At 41.2% G+C, this 19,230-nt stretch overlaps 1 protein-coding gene across 2 annotated transcripts in view; it reads right to left on the reverse strand.

Annotated features, from left to right (window-relative positions):
• Nucleotides 1-17,697, reverse strand: part of PI4K2B (phosphatidylinositol 4-kinase type 2 beta) — a 35,634-nt gene extending 17,937 nt beyond the window's left edge. For both annotated transcript variants that reach the window (XM_073342369.2, XM_073342368.2), the window contains exons 1-3: nt 17,262-17,697; nt 10,768-10,925; nt 538-738 (exon numbers count right to left, since the gene is read on the reverse strand). In XM_073342369.2, the coding sequence (XP_073198470.1) occupies nt 538-738; nt 10,768-10,925; nt 17,262-17,544 (642 nt within the window). In that variant the 5' untranslated portion in view covers nt 17,545-17,697. The remainder of the gene's footprint in view (nt 1-537; nt 739-10,767; nt 10,926-17,261) is intronic.
• Between the last annotated feature and the right edge of the window lie 1,533 nt (nt 17,698-19,230).

The following is a 19,230-nucleotide window of genomic DNA, read 5'->3' on the forward strand; positions in this document are numbered from 1 at the left end:
TAGGGTTGTTTTTTTTTTTAAATTAAAAAAAATCCCATCCTGTAAAACCATAATGATCCCCCACATTGGTCATCAGCAGGATTTGGAGCTTTATATCCACAGTGCAGACCTCATCATATGAGCTAGGGGACAGTTGATAGCACTAGTAAGCATTATTTCCTATGTGGACCAACCACTGGAGAGGGATGAGACATGCATCTTTCTGATTGGTTTAACAGCTATTTGCTGAAGGCAGAGAAATGTGGGTTCCTTTCCCCAGGACTCCTAGGTTCCATTACAGGCTCTGGAGAGGAGCATGCTATAGTGATTAGACACAATTTTGCCACTGGACTCCAGCTTGTCTCTCCCTCCACTTGGCTTCTATTCAACCCTCTCACACTGGCTCATGCAATGCACATTGAATTGTTTTTCTCCAATATTAGTTTCTCTCTCTCAAGTTGGGGATAAAAATACTCAGTTTGATTCTACATTGCAATATCATATCCTCGTTTATTCTGCACACTTAAGTTGTAGTGTATTAAGAAAGAACTCTTTTACCTTAGTTTTAGGTACCACTCCTAATCCTAGTTTGGTGTCCACAAGACAGGCACCAGTTTCAGAAAGGTATCCCTGATTAGGAACAAGGCACCCTCTGCCAAAGCAGCAAGGACAACAGATCTTGTGAAAGTATTTGGTCCATTTTGGATTCAGATGACCATAAGGCTCTTCAGATTTTGGTTTGAACACTCCAATAGTTTTCTAAGAAAAAAAATCCAAAGTTAAGTAACACATAATAATTTGAAGTGTAAGAATTAGTCACAACAGTTTTTACTGAAAAATTCACAACTTGCATTTTAAGATTTATAGACTTGGAAAATAGTTTGCCATCGTTGATGATATTCTGCTTTGTACTTGTTCATTTTGGTCTAAACAAGGAGTTGAATAGGAACTCTAAAATGGTAATGTCGATTCACAAGTTTATAAAATGAAATGCTTGTCTAAAATGTACCATTCAAAATAAAACTTTTGTTCACAGATATTTTAAGATAGACATCTTTAGTGTTTGGGTTTTATTTATATTAAAAGGGATATGGTCAATCTTAAATTTTAAAAATTAGTTAGAAGTAGTAATCAGATTTTCTAATTTAAGATGTTTTCTCTCCCACAATACTTGTGAAAGACGCACAGAAACACAACTATACTGAAGAAAGTGACACTTACATAAAAAACTGAAGTAAACTAGAAAATATTTTTCTTTCCTCTAATCAAATTTTAGGTGTTTTTAGTGACAGTATATAAAAAAGTAATATGTTTTTTTAGTTTGTTTACATCTATAGGGGCTGTATTGTCTTATACAGCTGCTTCAGACTTAGTTTCTCATAGCAGACAATGCCTCAAACCATCAAGTCATTTACCTTAAAGGTAAACAATGAGCTTGAAATTGTCCTTATTGTTAAAAGTAAGTTTAGGGTTTACTTTTAAGTTTCTGTTAGAAATGTCCATCTGACTGATTGTCTCCAAACTCAGTTTCAGGTAAATCAGTATGCTGACCACAATAAGGTTCAAGTAGGGATCATGTCTTCATTCTCTCTATACCAGTGGTCCCCAAACTTTTCAGGGTCAGGCCTCTCATTCCCCCTCCCCCCTCCGCCTACCCAGAGCTAGGTCAGAGAGCAGGGCAGTGGCTCCTGGGGGAAGGGGGGCAGTCAAGGGGGACAGAGGTAAGGGGACCAAGGCTGGGGCTGCAGATGGGGACAGGTCTGGGGACAGGAGTAGAGCTGGGGCCCTGGCCAGGGGCCAAGGCTGGCAGCTGTGGCCTCAGCCAGAGCAGAGTGGGGCTGGGTGGCACTCCCTCCCCATGCCCATAGGGGATGGCCCAGGCCCTGCCGCACCCTCCTCAATGTTCCTCTGTGCCCCCCCCGCCCCGGGGATGCATCCATTCAAGTGAGCTGTAGCTCAAATAAATTTGTTAGTCTCGAAGGTGCCACAAGTACTCCTTTTCTTTTTGCGGATACAGACTAACACAGCTGCTACTCAAACCTTTTTAGATAAGAGTTAAGCTCATTTACCTACTCCACTTGACTCAACCATTTGTGTTTTTGTTTGTCACTTGTAATCCTTTAAAGCCATCTCATTCTTATGCAGATGTGCTAATGAAACAACCCATATTACCATGGACAATATAACACTAAATCCCCACAGTATAGCATTTTTTTTAAAAAATTGAACAGTTGAGTTTTGTTTTCTTTTTTAACAGCTGCACATAGCCTTGCCCAAAAATCATTAACACAAAAATTCCCTTTGGAAGGATATTTATCTATAAAATAAATGATAGATCTGACAGTCAGAAATATATGGTGATTTCCATTTTTATTTTGACATTTTCAATCCTTTACCTCAGTAGTCCCCGAACTTTTTAAGGTGCATCACCTTACCTCTAACGTAATTCCCCCGCCCAATCCCCGAGTCACAATTGGGAGTCAGGGCTGGAAGCAGGGCCGTGGTTGGGGCCAGAGCTGTGGTTGGAGCTGGGCCATGGCCGGGAGCCAAAGATGCGGCTGGGGGCAGGGCCAGGCCGCAGCCAGGAGCCACGGCTGGGGGCAGGGCTGGGTGGTGCTCTCTCCCTGCCACCCACTGGGGCTGGCCCGGGTCCTGCCACACCCCCCCGAACATTCCTCCATGCCCTCCAGAACGTGGGTGTGTGGGGGGGTGGCACCCCAATTTGGGGATCGCTGCTTTAACTCATCATGTATTGATATTCATTCATAAGCGGTTCTTTTTAAGAGTCAAATAACCGCTGTAAAGTTAATATTAAAGCAAACAATTTAAAATTTCTAATCTATCATCTTTTTATGAATGATTTAATAAAACAGTTTACATTACTACCTTTAAAAAGACAGAACAACAAAAATAAAGGGTAATTGCTTGACTAGAGAACTGAACATTTCTAGTTCTAAATAAATAATGCCACAGTCCAAACAACTTTAATTATGATTTGCATTAGCTAATTCAGATGCAAAAAGAGCAAAACAATGACTGACAAGCCATAGGGCAATATACAAAATAATCAAACAGTAATGGAACCATATGAAATCAGACTTCACATTTTAATTCTATATACTCATGGACAACAGCAGTGCACTGACTGCTAACCTGATAGTGTATAGATCAGTCAAAGCTTCCCATAAAATGTTTCCTATAATAGATCATTCTTGCCTGAACAATTTTGAAGGGCTTAGTGTATTTACATAATGAAGCTATCCTGACTAGCAAGCATTCATCATGAATCCCAATACAAATTTTAATCACATTTTTACCGTTTCTGTATGTAGAAAAATACCATTTAAATTTTACTTCTGTGCTTTTTTTTCTGTTTATTGTAAAGGAATTCCTTAAATTAAGCAGTCATTAGTAAATAAGTATTCTCAGAATTTTAATGTTAAAATGATCAATATCTATAAAAGGGATTCATGAAAAATCAAATTGCAAAGCTGAAAGGAACAGTTCGGTTCAACTAGACATGTCACACATATTCATTAAAACACTCAGAAAGGTTCTGCCTGCACTTGAATTTTAAACTACTTTTATAACCAATTAGTGACACCGTTTGCTCAAAACAAAGTCAGTGGCCATAAACGATAAGTTTAATACACAGTGAACATGGTACAGCATTTCACTCCATCAAAATTCTACTCTGGTGCATGGTTTTCTCCCTGAAAGAGTTTCAACCCACCATTTCGTTGTATCATTTTTATTTCTGAAATCCCTTTTCCTCCTATTACAGAGGATATCCAAAATGCACTTCCCTCACAAGCAGCTGATGCTGCTTTGTGCAAGCCCTCTAGACACATACATTCTATTGGGGTAGTAGTGACAGTTGCCCACATTTTCCCAGAATGGCAAGGAGATGCTTGATGAAGACACATAAATATGGGTCAGCTCTAACTGCAAGGCAGAAAGCTGCAGAGTAAACAACTCAAACCACATTTGTTGTGAGTCAGTCAGATGAGCATGTCACAACCATGTTTTTGTATCCAGTTTAACTTTTAGCATGGATGGAGCCAAGACAACTTAATACCCTTGAACTGAAATGGGTAGCACTGCTTGAACACAGATGTTTGTGCACTTTCTAGGAACAGAGGACCATCACTTGCTTTAATTGCGCATGCTTTACTAGGTAAATGCTTTTTACTGTACTTGTACAATACTGAAATATTTGTTTTGCAATCACTAGAGGAATGTTTCTATTTAAAACAACTATATATTGCTTTGCTTTTTTAGTTCCATAACATTTTGAATACTGGATTTATTGAGTTTATTTTGTTAAGTCACAAGTCCAAAGTCAGAGGCTTGGAGGAAACACTGACAGGTAGTTTAGTTGCTGCTACCCAAAGCAATCAAAGCACAATACATTTATTTGAAGAGTCTACAATACTAGTGACTTCTTCATTTCCTAGTGACGAGTTGGTAGATACAGTAGTATATGCAGCCTGTTAACCCTATAATCAGTCTCGTGCCTCCTTGAATTACACTTTTAACCTACCAAGTAAGCAATCAATACATGTGCCACATTAAAGGAGTCCCACCCATTCCACCAGTTGACTGGACCATGATGTATTTTCTCTGTATTGTCAAATCTAGATTATCCAATCCCAGATATGGCCTCTAAAGTTTGACTGAAGCACTGATCTTGCTGAGCTCTACAGGTTCAAAACTGTTGGGCAGCATAATTGTGCAGAGGCTTTTAATGAAGAGGAGTTACAGAGCCACACAGCTCAATGTTTAAGGAAGTCTCCATAGCAGGATTTGAAGTCTACACAAGTCTCCTGATTGACTCCACAGGTTACCTAATGGTTTTGTGTACTCTATACACTTCCAAGACTTCAGGACAGTTAGTCCTTGGAGCAACGATAATATCATCTATGTTCCGTAAAATGCAACGCACATTAGGATTGGGGGTGAGGGGGCTTAATAAAATATTTTAAACTGCAGCTCAATTACTTTTACAATATTATATTTGAATTTAGATTTCATTAGCCTTTTTTTAATTTAGTTTCCTTTACCACTGATAAGCAGGGATGGTGTCCCTACCTCTGTTTGCCAGAAGATGGAAATGGGCACAGAGACTGTATCACTTGATGATTACGTGTTCTGTTCATTCCCTCTGGGGCACCTGGCATTGGCCATGGTAGGAAGACAGGATACTGGGCTAGATGGACCTTTAATCCGACCCTGCATGGCCGTTCTTATGTTCATTACCCAGAGGTATTTTAATACACAACGAACTAAGAGCATGATGGTAGTTTATTGTTTCACTTCTGTTGGCATCAAATAAAAGAGCTAAGGAGAGGGAGGCAAAAATCCACATGTTCAGTTTACGTATATTCTGGGAAAACAGGTTATCAAGACAATGATACAATCACAGGGATGTTAAATACTGTAAAACACAGAGTGAAGAAACAAAATACTTTGACTACCTATTTCCCAACACAAGGGAGAGAGGACTTATTTTCCCTACCCACAGGGGAATGGGAGAAAACACATCAGAAAAGTAGTTTGGTGTGAGATGATGCAATACTGAAATGTCAAGCTGAAAAAGGCTTTAAAAGCCAGCTTAAAAGAAAGGGGCTTGGACGGTAGAGATGTAAATTTAACCAGTTAACCAATAAGCACACGGCCGGGGTGGCAAAGGTGGGGGACAGGAGGCAGCCAGGACCCCGGGTGTGCGGGGGGCGGGGAACAAAGGGAGGAGAGAGGAGGCAGCAGAACCCTGCGTAAAATGTGGGTGGGCTGCAGCACCCCCGCAGCCCTAGTTCCCAGTTAAACCGATTGAATTTCAATAGATTAAACTATTACTTTTTTAACCCTCTATTTACATCCCTATTGGAAGGCTGACAAAGGAGTGTCTGTGGGGTCCAAGAAGCACAGCAACCTATCCTGAAGGACAACCCATCACTCTCACAGATCTTGGGAGACAGCCCAGTCCTTGCTTACAGACAGCCCCCCAACCTGAAACAAATACTCACCAGTAACCACACACCACACAACAGAACCACTAACCCAGGAACCTATCCTTCCAACAAAGCCCGTTGCCAACTGTGTCCACATATCTATTCAGGGGACACCATCATAGGGCCTAATCACATCAGCCTCACCATCAGAGGCTCGTTCACCTGCACATCTACCAATGTGATATATGCCACCATGTGCCAGCAATGCCCCTCTGCCATGTACATTGGTCAAACTGGACAGTCTCTACGTAAAAGAATAAATGGTCACAAATCAAACGTCAAGAATTAGAACTTCAAAGACCAGTCGGAGAACACTTCAATCTCTCTGGTCACTCGATTACAGACCTAAAAGTTGCAATTCTTCAACAAAAACACTTCAGAAACAGACTCCAAGGAGAGACTGCTGAATTGGAATTAATTTGCAAACTGGATACAATTAACTTAGGCTTGAATAGAGACTGGGAGTGGACGGGTCATTACACAAAGTAAAACTATTTCCCCATGTTTATTCCCCCCCACCCCTCTGTTCCTCAGACGTTCTTGTCAACTGCTGGAAATGGCCCACCTTGATCATCACTACAAAAGATTCTCCCTCCCCCCCAGCTCTCCTGCTGGTAATAGCTCATCTTAAGTGATCACTCTCGTTACAGTGTGTACACCCATTGTTTCATGTTCTCTGTACATATAAATCTCCCCACTGTATTTTCCACTGAATGCATCTGATGAAGTGAGCTGTAGCTCACGAAAGCTTATGCTCAAATAAATTTGTTAGTCTCTAAGGTGCCACAAGTACTCCTTTTCTTTTTGAGAATACAGACTAACACGGCTGCTATTCTGAAACCAGCAACAGAAATGATGGACCTGGACAGAACCCTGAACTGACAAGCACAGAGACTGCTGGGAGAACGAGGCAAAGCTGTAAATCAAATGTAATAAATCTTCTTGTGACCCCTTAGCCAATACTTTCATATTCTGAAATAAAGCTATTGCCTACCTACCAATATTTTTATAAATATTTAGTCCAAGCATATTTGAATATTTTATGACAGTTTCCTCCAAATATATCAAAGTGTGATGAAATGACTCATTTTGGGAACAGTAACTGTCAGGCACACAGGAGGGAAAGAAAACTGAACTCTGACCTTAAATGATGCTGAGCGGAAATATAAGTAACTGCTTCAGCACTCAGAAACAAACAGGAAAATAAAGGACTCCTCCCAAAAAAGTGCCACAAAGAAGATTGCCAAGGATATCATAGGCATTGGGACAGTCAGAGACTTGAGGGTGTTAGGCATTGTTACATACATATAGGACTGCCAGAATTCATGGGTGTTTTAATGTGTCATGATTTCAACAGAGAATATCAGTTTATGGTGCCATAGCACTGACCGGCCCCAATCATGGATCAGGGTCCAACTGTGCTAGGTGCTGTATAAATAAAACAAAAAAAACAGCCCCTGATCTGAGGAGCTTTTATAAGATCTGACTTGGATTAGGATTTCTACTAGTATTGTGAGTCTTAGCTCCTTCCTATGAGTGTGATGGAACTCCCCTCACAAGGTGTGTGGGGTTTTGTTTTTTAACTTTTGAAGGCAGCGCGGTAGAGCACGAGCCAGGCTTTCTAGTGACTGTAGCACACTGCTCCAACAAGTACTGTGTTCTGAAAGTTCTAGTCTCTCAATTCAACTGCAGGAAGTGACATGTCACAGAAAGACAAGGTTGGGGAGGCAATATCGTTATTGGACCAACTTCTGTTGGTGAGAAAGAGAAGCTTTCGAGCTTACACAGAACTCTTCTTCAGACCTAAAGAACTCGGTGTAAGTTCAAAAGCTTGTCTCTCTAACTAACAGAAGTTGGTCCAATAAAGATATTACCTCACCCGCCTTGTATCTCTAATATCCTGCGATAAGCAAAGCTACAACACCACTGCATACATCACAGAAAGAAAAGCCAATTCAAGATAATTAGAATAAGAGTACACTAGAAAAAGATGCACCCAAAACCAGCAACTTCCAATCTCCGAGGAAAGATGGGTGGGCAAGCAAGAATCGTGCAAGTTGATCTTTTCATAGGAGCAAAATTAGTAAATATTAACCCCTTCTCTAATGAGATCATCTGTGCATGATGACCTCTCCAAAATCCAAAAAAGATTAATAGCTGTTCCAAGGATATAGGAGTAAAAAGCTCCACCATGCAGTAGCAACAAGGCAGTTGTGTATAAATAAGGAGTGAATATTTGGCATGTAAGACGACAGGTACTTCCACTAAGGCACAATACTCAGCCTGTAGAATGATTCTCCCCACCCCTACCCAAAAACTCCCCCCCCCCCCAAAAACTACCTATGCAAAACCAACTGAAGATAAAAGCCATCCAAAATAACTGTTTTGATTCACGACCAGCCAAATCACAGCAATTTGAAATACAATCAGACAGCTAGTTAAGGCATGGTTAACAGGACTGCCCAGCAGACTGGTGTCAGAAGTTGGATGGATTTTCTAAATGCATCAGTCCACACCAAGCTCTTTTCTAGAAAAGTTCTTATACCACCCTCTTCACCACAGTAACTGAATACCTTCCAGAAGTTCAATAAGTGACATGACTAACATCTGTCATGTGTGGTCCATTCTCTCATCCTCCTCTCCGCACTGGAGGTTGGTGGGGGACATGTGTGCAGAGTGGTTTTTGTTTTAGTAGGTCTTTAAAAAAATATGCACACACTGCTAGCTGTTTATATTAGATAACATGAGGTTAAAAAAATGCACATTTCACTAGGAATGGAAGATGGTGACGTTTGTGATGGTCCTTAATTCCTGGGGGAATTCCTTCCGTCTCTGACCAACCTCTGATGCAGCTGTGTCTCCTGCATTAATGAACTTTACTTACCCTTGTGGTGGGAAGTTCCACTGTGGCTGAGAAGTGGAGTTGTCAACCACTGTCCTCATCCTGGAGGCGATCTTTTAGAAATCTTGAGCCCAGGCCATCGAGCACCTTGAAGATGAGGACAGACACCCCAGATAGAAACCCAAAAGCCTTTTATCAAACAAGTGGAGAAAGACTTCAGTGCGATGGGCATGTGGCAATGGGAAAAATGTTGTCAGGTTTATAAACTCTTTAAGGTGGAACTCTGGTAACACCTTAGAGAGGAATTTAGAATGAGTCTGCAGCACCACCTTATCCTCATAAAATCTGGAATGAGATGGGTTGGTCAAGACAGCTTGAAGAGTTCACTCACCCTGTAACTTGTAATCACTGTCATCACGAAAGTGACCTTCCATGTAAGAAACTTAAGATCACAGGAAATGAGTGCTTCAAAAGGAGGTTGCATCCACTTTTTCATAACCACATTAATATCCCAGACACAGGGATTTTTAATGAAGTTTTTTAAAACGGTCGATCCCCATACAAACCTGATAACAAGGATCATTCTTTTAGGGATACAGAACAACCATCTGGAAGGTTGACTGAAAACCTAATGCTGTCCCTACACTGTACAGTGCTCAAGATCCAAATGCCAAAGGTGACCATAGGTATTCAAGACGAACAGGCTTCTAGTCTGCATCTAATTGGGAGGTCTTTGCAGACTACTGGTAAAAGCTGGCCAGCTAAGCATCTAGAACCTTCCAAAAACCCTCTCTTTTTGGTGCTTGCTGAAACATCCCTTTGGCTTTTGGAAGTGCTGAGGACTTCAGATAGAGGTGATTAAGTTCCCTCAAAGCCAGCTGGCGATGTGAAGTCAAATTACAAATCAGAGCCTCTCTTTTTAGTACACATTAGGGGTTAGAATCAGTCACAAGAATGGAATGAGACCCTTGGATAACATTTTCAAAAGCACTTAAAGTCACTCAGAAGCCTAAATCCTACGTCCCTGTCTCAGATCACCATGTACACTTCACTCTCCTGAGTACTAACTTCTCATGTTTGCTTACAACATTCCTGCTAATACATCTCAGAATGATGTTATGATGTTAGCTTTTTTTGCAACAGTGTTACACTGTTGACTCACATCTAGCTTGTGATACCTGGGGGTTATAGTATTTCTTTCCACAGTGCTCCTTTCAATCCAGTCATTTCCCATTTTGTATCTGTGTGATTGATTGTTTCTTCCTAAATCGAATATTTTGCATTTGTTCTGATTGAATTTCACCCTATTTACTTCAGACCATTTCTCCAGTTTGTCCAGATCATTTTAATTTAACAAGAGATGTGAAGCTGAAGCTGAAATTTAAGAAGCAGAAGAGACTCAAAACGTGAGCAGGGAAACAGAAAAATCCCTATTAACAGAATTTAAAAGAGAAATTTTAAAGACCTCTGTAAAACTACTTGAAATAGTGTGCTATCAAAAGCTTCAAAACATTCAAGTTTTTGAAGTTTATGGTATCCTTTTAAGATAGTCCTTTTAAGATAGTCCTTTTGATATTTAAAGAATATCAAAATTTTACACAAGGTAAGAAGAATCCTTGACTTGTTTTCAAACAGTAACAGAGATCCCATTCCCCATATATTTTGATTAAGCATCAGCCATTCAAAAGTGCCTGAATAAATTCCACTACACAGGAATAAGAATTATTTTCAGATTATCTTGTTTTGCAAGCTACCTGATCAAATTGATTTTCACAGCCGTGCTATTAACGCATCAAAATAAATTAAACTAACATGGCACCATTTATTTAAGGGAGACAGTTCTTTGGTTACCAGTTAGAGAATGCCAGTTTCTTCCACCTTTTCAAATAAAATGAGTTGTGTTTACCATGTCTGATTAGTCAATAGTGCACTCACCCCCTTTGGATCCTTGACAAAATAGCTCCCACTAGATCCTTGGGAAATTCGTTCTGGAAAGACTCCACACTCGATAGCTTGTTCTGTTCTCAGCACAATTTCTGCAAATTCTGGATCATCCAAAAATAAGTTCATCTCTGCAGTACTTCCCGCGTTTCCTAAAAAACAAAAAGTTATTCCTCTAAATGTTATTGAACTATCTTAGACAAGGTTCACACAATAAATGGCGAGTAGGAAAAAATTATATCAGTTCTTCCTCCTTTAGTTAGAAAACGGCACTAACATTCACTGGAGACCAAGGGTGAAATGCTGGCCTCCCTGATGTCAGTTGAGTTTTGCTATTGATTTCACCAAGACTAGGATTTCACCAAGTGCCAACAAAGTATCTATTGTTTAAAAAAGTTAAGCATTAAGCCTAGTTTGTGTCAACTTATCTGAGTTCAATATTGTAAAAATGTTTGTCATCAACTTTAATACAGAATAAATAAAAGGGAATATGAAAAAACATTAAATTTAAACATGTAAACAACTCATGTTTCTTTTGTTCTTATAGTCTTGTTTCCAAAGGAGGGAAGTTCAAATGAGTGGACTAAAAAGCTTTTATTGATCTTTTTTACTAATATCTGTCCACATATGTAAGTTGGCCCTGTAAAGAAAGCTAGATGAGTAAAGCATTTCAAGCAGCACTGAATATTCAAGGATATAGTCCATATAACAGCTTTGCTTAATATACTTGTTTTTTTACATTTTCAAATCCTCTGCCACAAACTAAAGTATGATAATATTGTTCACTAGCAATCCATTAAGCAGATCATTTGCAACTAGCATTAACATCTGGTTTAAGTTCTGAAATGCTTGTTAACATTCAAACTTTAAAGCATTCTAATTAACTGATCACCAGAGGGTTTTTTGCATACCAATAAACATAGAAATTACAGCTCTGTACAAGTGTGAAAAAAAAAATTGAAGTACTATGAAAACAGTTTCCATGACTTCGCAGTTCTATTGCAATTGATACATTTTGAAATCTGTTTTTATCAAAAGCTTTGAAATCTGAAGTATCTGACAAGTTCTCCACAATTTTTTTTTTTAATTTTTGGTTAGGACTATATTTTACATATGCAAAGTTCTTATAGCTAGAGAAAATATTTTAGGGATTCTAATGCAAAAGTTAAGGCTGGTCTATCCATGGAATTATACAAGCTGTTCCTGAATAACTCCATACGTGGACACTATTCCAGAATAAGAGTGCCTTGTTCCTGTTAAGTGTGTTAAGCTCTACTAACTGCCTGACATGAGGGAAGGAGAAACAAGCTCAAGGACACTTTAAACATCTCTTCCTGGAGTGAAAGGGGAGGGGGCAAGGACCCAGAAAACTTGATGTACCAGGGCCCGAAATTTCTCGCAACAGGCCTGAGTGTAGACAGGCCATTATTCAACCTTGTCTCCCACATACCTTACTCTTCTCCTCCCTCTTTTTGTCTCACCACTATCTTCTGATTCTCATCCTTAATTCTTTTCCCATGGGAGAACGTCACACCATTCAGCTCACTGGTTCACAGATGTATAAAAGACATGTTGATATTACTGAAGTCAGAGGTAAAGTTTTGCCTTATAATTACAAAGAATGTGGTCTGTGTATTATGTTACTGTACATATTAAATACAAAATTTTAGTCCTTATCATCAAGGCATTCAATGGCATGTGACCAGAATATCTAGATTCTACAAGATTATAGAAAGCTCCAGGATGAGGACAGTGCTCAGTAACTCCACTGCTCAGGTATTCTCAATTCTCCTGGGGGAAGGAGGGGAAATGACACAGAATGAATGACATTTGACAGATGTTAGTCATGTCACTTTTGTGCTAATGGAAGTTGATCAGATACTGTAGTGATGAAGGTGGCATGAGAAATCATACATGTTTAAAGTGTATGGGACCTTTATAGAAGGTCAGAGCGTCAGTGAAAATGATGTGAATATGATGTTTGGGGGCTAAAGTATGCCAGAGGATACCTTTATGGGACATTTTTTGCTTTTAAGGGTTTGTGGATGGGGTTACCCTTAAGCAATGCTAACTTTTCTTAACCAAGTTTTTGTCTTTGGGGGGATACACTATTGTCAACCATTTTTGATGTAGTCCCCAATACTGCAATCAATCCTGAGCAGGCAGATCCCCTTTCACCTCAGCTTCACTTCAGTAGGGCTCTATGCTGGAACAAGGGTCTGCCCACATCTAACTACAGAATCAGATCACTAAACAGCTTAAAATTCAAATGAGAGTCTAGATAGTATAACTCACGTCTTCTGAGCACCCTCAGCTTTTACGTATAGCAACTTCACTTGCTTAAGCTTTGTCTAGACGTATGTTTAAGCGTGCAATATTAAAACATGTTAGCTAACATAAAACATTTTAAAGGAGTAAGACAGAAAGCAGCAAATACTTTAATACATGCTAAACTGATTGAGTTAAAACCGGGGCTCCCCCTATTCTATTCTTTACAGAATATACACTGTGCTCACCACCATAATATCTGAGCTCTTTCCAGTAGTGCATTAAGCAACATGACTATCATCTCTCATATACTGTTCTCTCAGACCCTCCCCAGTGATAAAAATGTGTGCAGTTGAGAGTTGTTGTGACACTCTGTACCTTAAAATAGCATCCTGGAACCTCCATATTCACCACGGTCATATGATTATGATATGTTTTGTACAATGAGTGCCTTGTGAAGTATCATTTTAAAATGATCTGTCCTAATCTGTTGAATTTTACTATCATTGTATGTGAAGTCACGAAGTATTGCTATAGGTTTGTTAATCAAATGTCGTGTGAAGTTGGGAATGCTCACAGCTAGCCTTTCAGTGGGGACAAAAGAGTTACATCAGGACCAGCCAGACATGTGTTGATTGCCCATCAGGAAGAATCCACTATCCCCGAGACTTAGAGAGGGGATGTACCCAATGAGGTCTAACTAAACCCGACCTCACAGCAAGGATCTTTCTAGTAGCTAGAAAAAGGTATAAAAGAGCGACAGTGAAATCATCACTTGGCCTCTCTCCATCCCCCATTTCAAAACCTGGAAGACTGTTAGGAAGATAAAACTTTGAATTGGGGAAACTGGTCCCAAGTTGGGAAGGGGATCCAGCCTGTGTAAATTGGGGTGAGAGACGGTTTGATTCAAACCTTACTTAGGCCTGGTCTATACTGGGGGGAAGGGTGGGGGATGCAAGGTAAGTAGGTCTAAGTTACGCAACTTCAGCTACGAAAATAGCATAGCTGAAGTCGACGTACTTAGAGCTACTTACCGGGGGGTGTCTTCACTGCGGTAGGTCGACTGCTGCCGCTCCCCTGTCGACTCTGTGTACTCTTCTTGCTCCGGTGGAGTACTGGAGTCAACGGGAGAGCGCTTCGCGGTCGAAGCGATAAATCGACCCCCGCTGGATCGATTGCTCGGGAGGTAAGTGTAGACATGCCCTCAGACTGTAGAATTTAGACTGCAAGATTATTATTTCTTATGTAACCAACTTTGATCTCTATGCTTGCTACTTATAATCACTTAAAAATCTGTTTTATATTTTATCTAAAACAGTGTTGTTTTTGTTGAAGTACTTGGGAAATCTCAGCTCAGGTTAACAAGGGTTGTTGCATATCCACTACCCTTTGCAGAAGTGGCAAACTAATTAATGATCTTGCACTATCCAACTCTTGCACAGCATAAGACGGTATATTGCTGGGATGACTGGCTGGTGCTGATCTCTATATAATTTGTGACTGACTCATGCAATTTATCTGCGTGTGGGGCTCCACATGCTGATGGCTGAGTGATCACAGCACCTGGAAGGTGGCATAGCACCATGTCACTGGCATAGCACTGAGAGAGAGAGCCCAGGTTGGAGAGTTAAGGTGCACAGCAGTCCCACAGTTCCATGTTGTACCCTATGAATCCTGTCAGTTGTGTTCTGGAATTTTTATACATAAATATATAGCAATGTGGGTGTACATATTTGAAAGGCAAAGTCAAAGAAATGCTCCTTGCACTTTAGTCTGAATGGTGGAGAGGTTTATTATGGTCCCTAGTTCCTGAGAGAGTTAATTTCTGACTAGTACACAGACAAGCTTTTACTATTATTGCAGAAAGTTCTATCATATCAAAGAAGCAAAGTTGTTGACAGTCTTCATTCTGGAGCTATAACACAACCAATTCAGCACATATTTAAAGGCAACATGCTTCACGTACTGTACACCATACTTTTAAAACGTGTTATGTCAGAACACATGAGCGAATACATTTTAACATAACTTCTTTAAATCTTAGGCCTGGTCTATAGTTAAAAGTTTTGCCAGAATATGGCAGTTAGAAATAAGAAAAAAAAAAAATCCCATCATTCCCCCTCTCCCCTCCAGAAAACTGACATAGCTATGCCAGCAATAGCCAGAATGAAGATGCAGTTGTGCAAGGTAACATTACTTTTTTGATGATATAGTTTATTTCATTTGAGAAACTATTATAAAATAAACTGGAAAAAGGATTATTTTACAGCTTTAAGCTACATCTCAACTAGCAAAGTTTGCTGGTATAGCTATACTAATAAACTTTTTCTAGTACAGGCAAAGCAGTTTAGACAAGGCCATAGGTTTACACTCCTTTACTGACCTGGAGAGGCTTGAAGAGAGGTATAAAGTCATAAGAAAGACAACTAACAATTTGTTAGTTATTACTTTCTTGCTACAACCCTCTTTTTGGCACTTTTGCATTTGGAATTTCACCGACAGACTGACTCACTTTAAAATTTGGACACTTTTCCCTTGAGTACTGGGTTTCAAAGACAAGAAAGCAGTTATTAAAAGTCAATTTCATATTGCCAGAAATGTACACACCTGACACACTAATACAAAGCTCCCCAGTCCTATAATAGGTCATAAAACCAAGCACTGGATCACTTTTCACAGAATGGAAAGTGAATAAATATTATTCACAAGAAAAGGAAATTGGACAGTCCTTGAACAAGCAAGTCTGAAGGAGAAAAATGAGAAAGCTTTGCCAAGTTGTCAGGAATGATAGACTGTTCCAAACACTAGATACAGCATGACTACAGATGTGAAGCCAGAACTTGAAAAAGATGACAAGAGCTGTTAAGTGAGAACTGAGGGCAAGTCTACACATAAAACGCTGCAGCTATGCCACTGTAGCACTTAGGTGAAGAGGCTACTTACGCTGTCCACGTAGGTACTCTGCCTTCCTGAGAAGCAAATTCTCCTACTGACTTAGCGCTGTCCACACCAGGGGTGAGGTCGATTTAACTGTGTCGCTCAGGGATATGGATTTTTCATACCCTGAGCAACATAGGTATACCAACCTAATTTCCTAGCGTAGACCTGACCTGAGAGGAAAACAGGAAGCAAGAATACACAAGAGTGGATATATAGAGGCAAGTGACCTCACATAGGGTCTTACATATAGAGACAAGGAGTTTGATTTTTAAGTTAATTTACAGTAGCAGCGTTCCTTAAAGCACTGTTTTTAGAGGATGGTGGTCCCAAAAATGATTACATTGCAATATACTCTCCCACCGTTCTAGACTAACAGTGACTGAAAGTAGTTTTTACATAACAACTGACCCACACGTTACATGATACAAATTGGTGGTGGTCTCCTGAGATGGATCCTTGCTGGCATTTTCAAAGAGGTATTGGGTACTGAGACTCAATTACCTCTGTAGATGAGAGGGTATCCTTACAAACAAACTAGCAGGGAAGGGGCTGTCACTGTCTATACTGTAGCCATTCCCTGAGCAAACAGGCCTTCAGTTAGGCAGCTCTTGCAAGCAGCAAAAATAGCTTTACAATGATCTCATACTACACCCCATCCCCTCCCCTCCCCTCCCGGTAAGCTCTCTCAAATCGAATAACAATTACAACTTTGATCTTGTTCCAGTAACAGCGCCTGTTTTGTTCCGGGCTCACTTCTTTTAAAAAGTTATTTAAACTAAGTAAGTCGTATTCCAGAACATGGAAGCAAGAGGAAGGAGGGTAAACCCTCGTTTTACACGGTGTGGGGGCAGGCTGTATGTGTGTATATATAGGAAGACTGTGAGGTACTCCCCTTTAGGTTTCCTACCCTAACAAGCCAGCAGCACCTCGGAAAGAAAAGAGAAAGTGAACTGGATAAACGCTGAGTCAAGGGATCAACAAACCAAAGACAAGGCATGAATGGAGGGGTGGTGGTGAGGAATCCCCGCGTTCCCCCGGGGGGGGGGGGGGGAAGGGGACAAAGAGTAGAAGCCAAGGGGAGCGCTGTGGAAATTGGGGGAGGGGAGGCAGTCCCACCGGTACACCAGCTGTCCCAATTTTATAGCTACAGTCCTGATATGTGGGGCTTTGTCTTATGTAGGCACCTATTACCCCCACCCCCTCCGGATTTTTCAGTCTTGCTATCTGGTCACCCTACCCACCGGGTGGGTAGTTTGTGTGTGGACAGGGCTCCGCTGTACCTGCAGCAATGCGAGTCTCCCTGTCCCAGGGGGCACCGGCGCTCCGGCTCCGGCGGGTGGCAGATGCTCCTAGCAGCGGCTCTTCCTCACCATCACCCTCAGGGTCCGTGTCTATGTCCCCATCCTCCTCCTCCTCCAGCCCCGAGGCCCCGCCAAGCCTCACGGCCCCGCCGGGAGCTGCCTTCACGCCGTGGAGCCCCCGCGCGGGGGGGCTGTCCTGCAGCGTCGGCTCCGAGAGCAGCAACAGCCGCTCGTCTGGCTCCTCAGGGCCCGGCTCCGCCATTAGCGTCTGCGGCGGGCTGGGTAAGATCCTGCGAGCCGCCAGGCGGGCTCACACGCTACCGGGGGAACGCATTGCGCAGCCAGCAGCCGAGAGTCGGACAAACACGCTCTGCGGCGGCGCCACCTCTCAGCAGCCCTCACTGCACATGCGCGCCGTGGCCGAGGAACGTAGAATACCTCGCCACCCCCTCAAGGACCAGCTCCAGGAGCAAATGGTACAGCAGGGAAAGACGCGGCCGCTGAGCCCTTCCACCCTTGTCCCCTTAGCCTACCTAGGGAGACACTCTTCCAACACCCGCCCCCGGCGCACGCCCTTCAACAGGGAGACCTGCACTCCCAAGGTAGGGTGACCAGATGTCCCGATTTCATAGAGACAGTCCAGATTGTTGGGGCTTTTTCTCATATAGGTACCTATCACTCTCCACCTCCTGTCCCGAGTTTTCACACTTGCTATCTGGTCATCCTATCCCTAGGGGCCTGCCCAAACACACAGGCACAGAGCCAAGCCACACACTGCTTCTCTGCTCTATTCTCTGTTGGGAAGCTTGAGTTGACAATATCTTTCTTTACACATTTATCATTTTTTATTCTCTTGCTTTGAAAGTGAATTTTGGGGCCAAGGCACCAGCTCCAGTAACGCCGCCACCCCACACAAGTACATTCAGGACGATTGAGGCAATCTACAGGCCTGGGCTGGCTGCATTTCGTGAAATTTATACCATATATGAAATTGCTACAGCACAGGACTGCTTGCTGCAAAATGACACCCTAGAATCTAAGTTGAATACATAAATTGATTGTAACTGATATTATTGTGGGAAATTAGTCATTTTATGAAATTGTAAGGGTCCTTCAATGTGCTACTTGAAAAACCTAAATAAAGTTACTTTTTTCAGTGACTGATAAAATAACCAGTCAAATACCTGACTGGTCTGTTTTATCACAGCTTAACTGCGGGACATGGACTTTGGAGCCCGCTCATGTATCATTTGCTTATATAGCTATTAATATCTGTAATCTCATAGAATCTCTTCATATTTGCATTTCTCTTTTCATTTGTTTCTGGTGAAGATGAGCAGAATGGACCAAATTTATCCCTAGTGTAAACCCAAACAAATTGGCCCTTTATGCCCAGTAAAAATTACATGGAGACAAAAGATATGGGAACTGATTTTACAGTGTGGCATATTATATGGTCATCAATCCCTGTGCACAGTGGGTGTAAAAAGCTACCAAACCATAATGGCAGAAAATTCTACACCCACTCTGCACACTGAATAATCAGGTCCCGTGCATCTCCACATAGGTGAGTTAGCTGCTACTGTTTTGTAGCTATTTCAATACTGTCCTATAGCATTGGTGAGACAGAACCTCCTTTAGAAGATTCCAACAAGTTTGGGATTTTTTTCTGCCAATAATGGGGGATGGACTGAACAAGAAATATGTTTATATTTCCCTCTCCTACCCCATTTTTGTATACTGGAGTGGAAATGTTAACACTGTTTGGATCTTCTGCTCATGTAATGGGAGTTCTGTGATTTGCTCAAACACTCCTAACCTAAACAGCATTCATGATAGCTCACTCACTGACTCATGGTACAGATCTCAAACAGGAAAATGCCCATAATAATAAATTATTAAATATATAACATACATTATTTACAAACTATTAATATTGAATTCAAAT

Source organism: Lepidochelys kempii, chromosome 4 (genome assembly GCF_965140285.1).
Source record: "Lepidochelys kempii isolate rLepKem1 chromosome 4, rLepKem1.hap1, whole genome shotgun sequence".
Classification (NCBI taxonomy): domain Eukaryota; kingdom Metazoa; phylum Chordata; order Testudines; family Cheloniidae; genus Lepidochelys; species Lepidochelys kempii.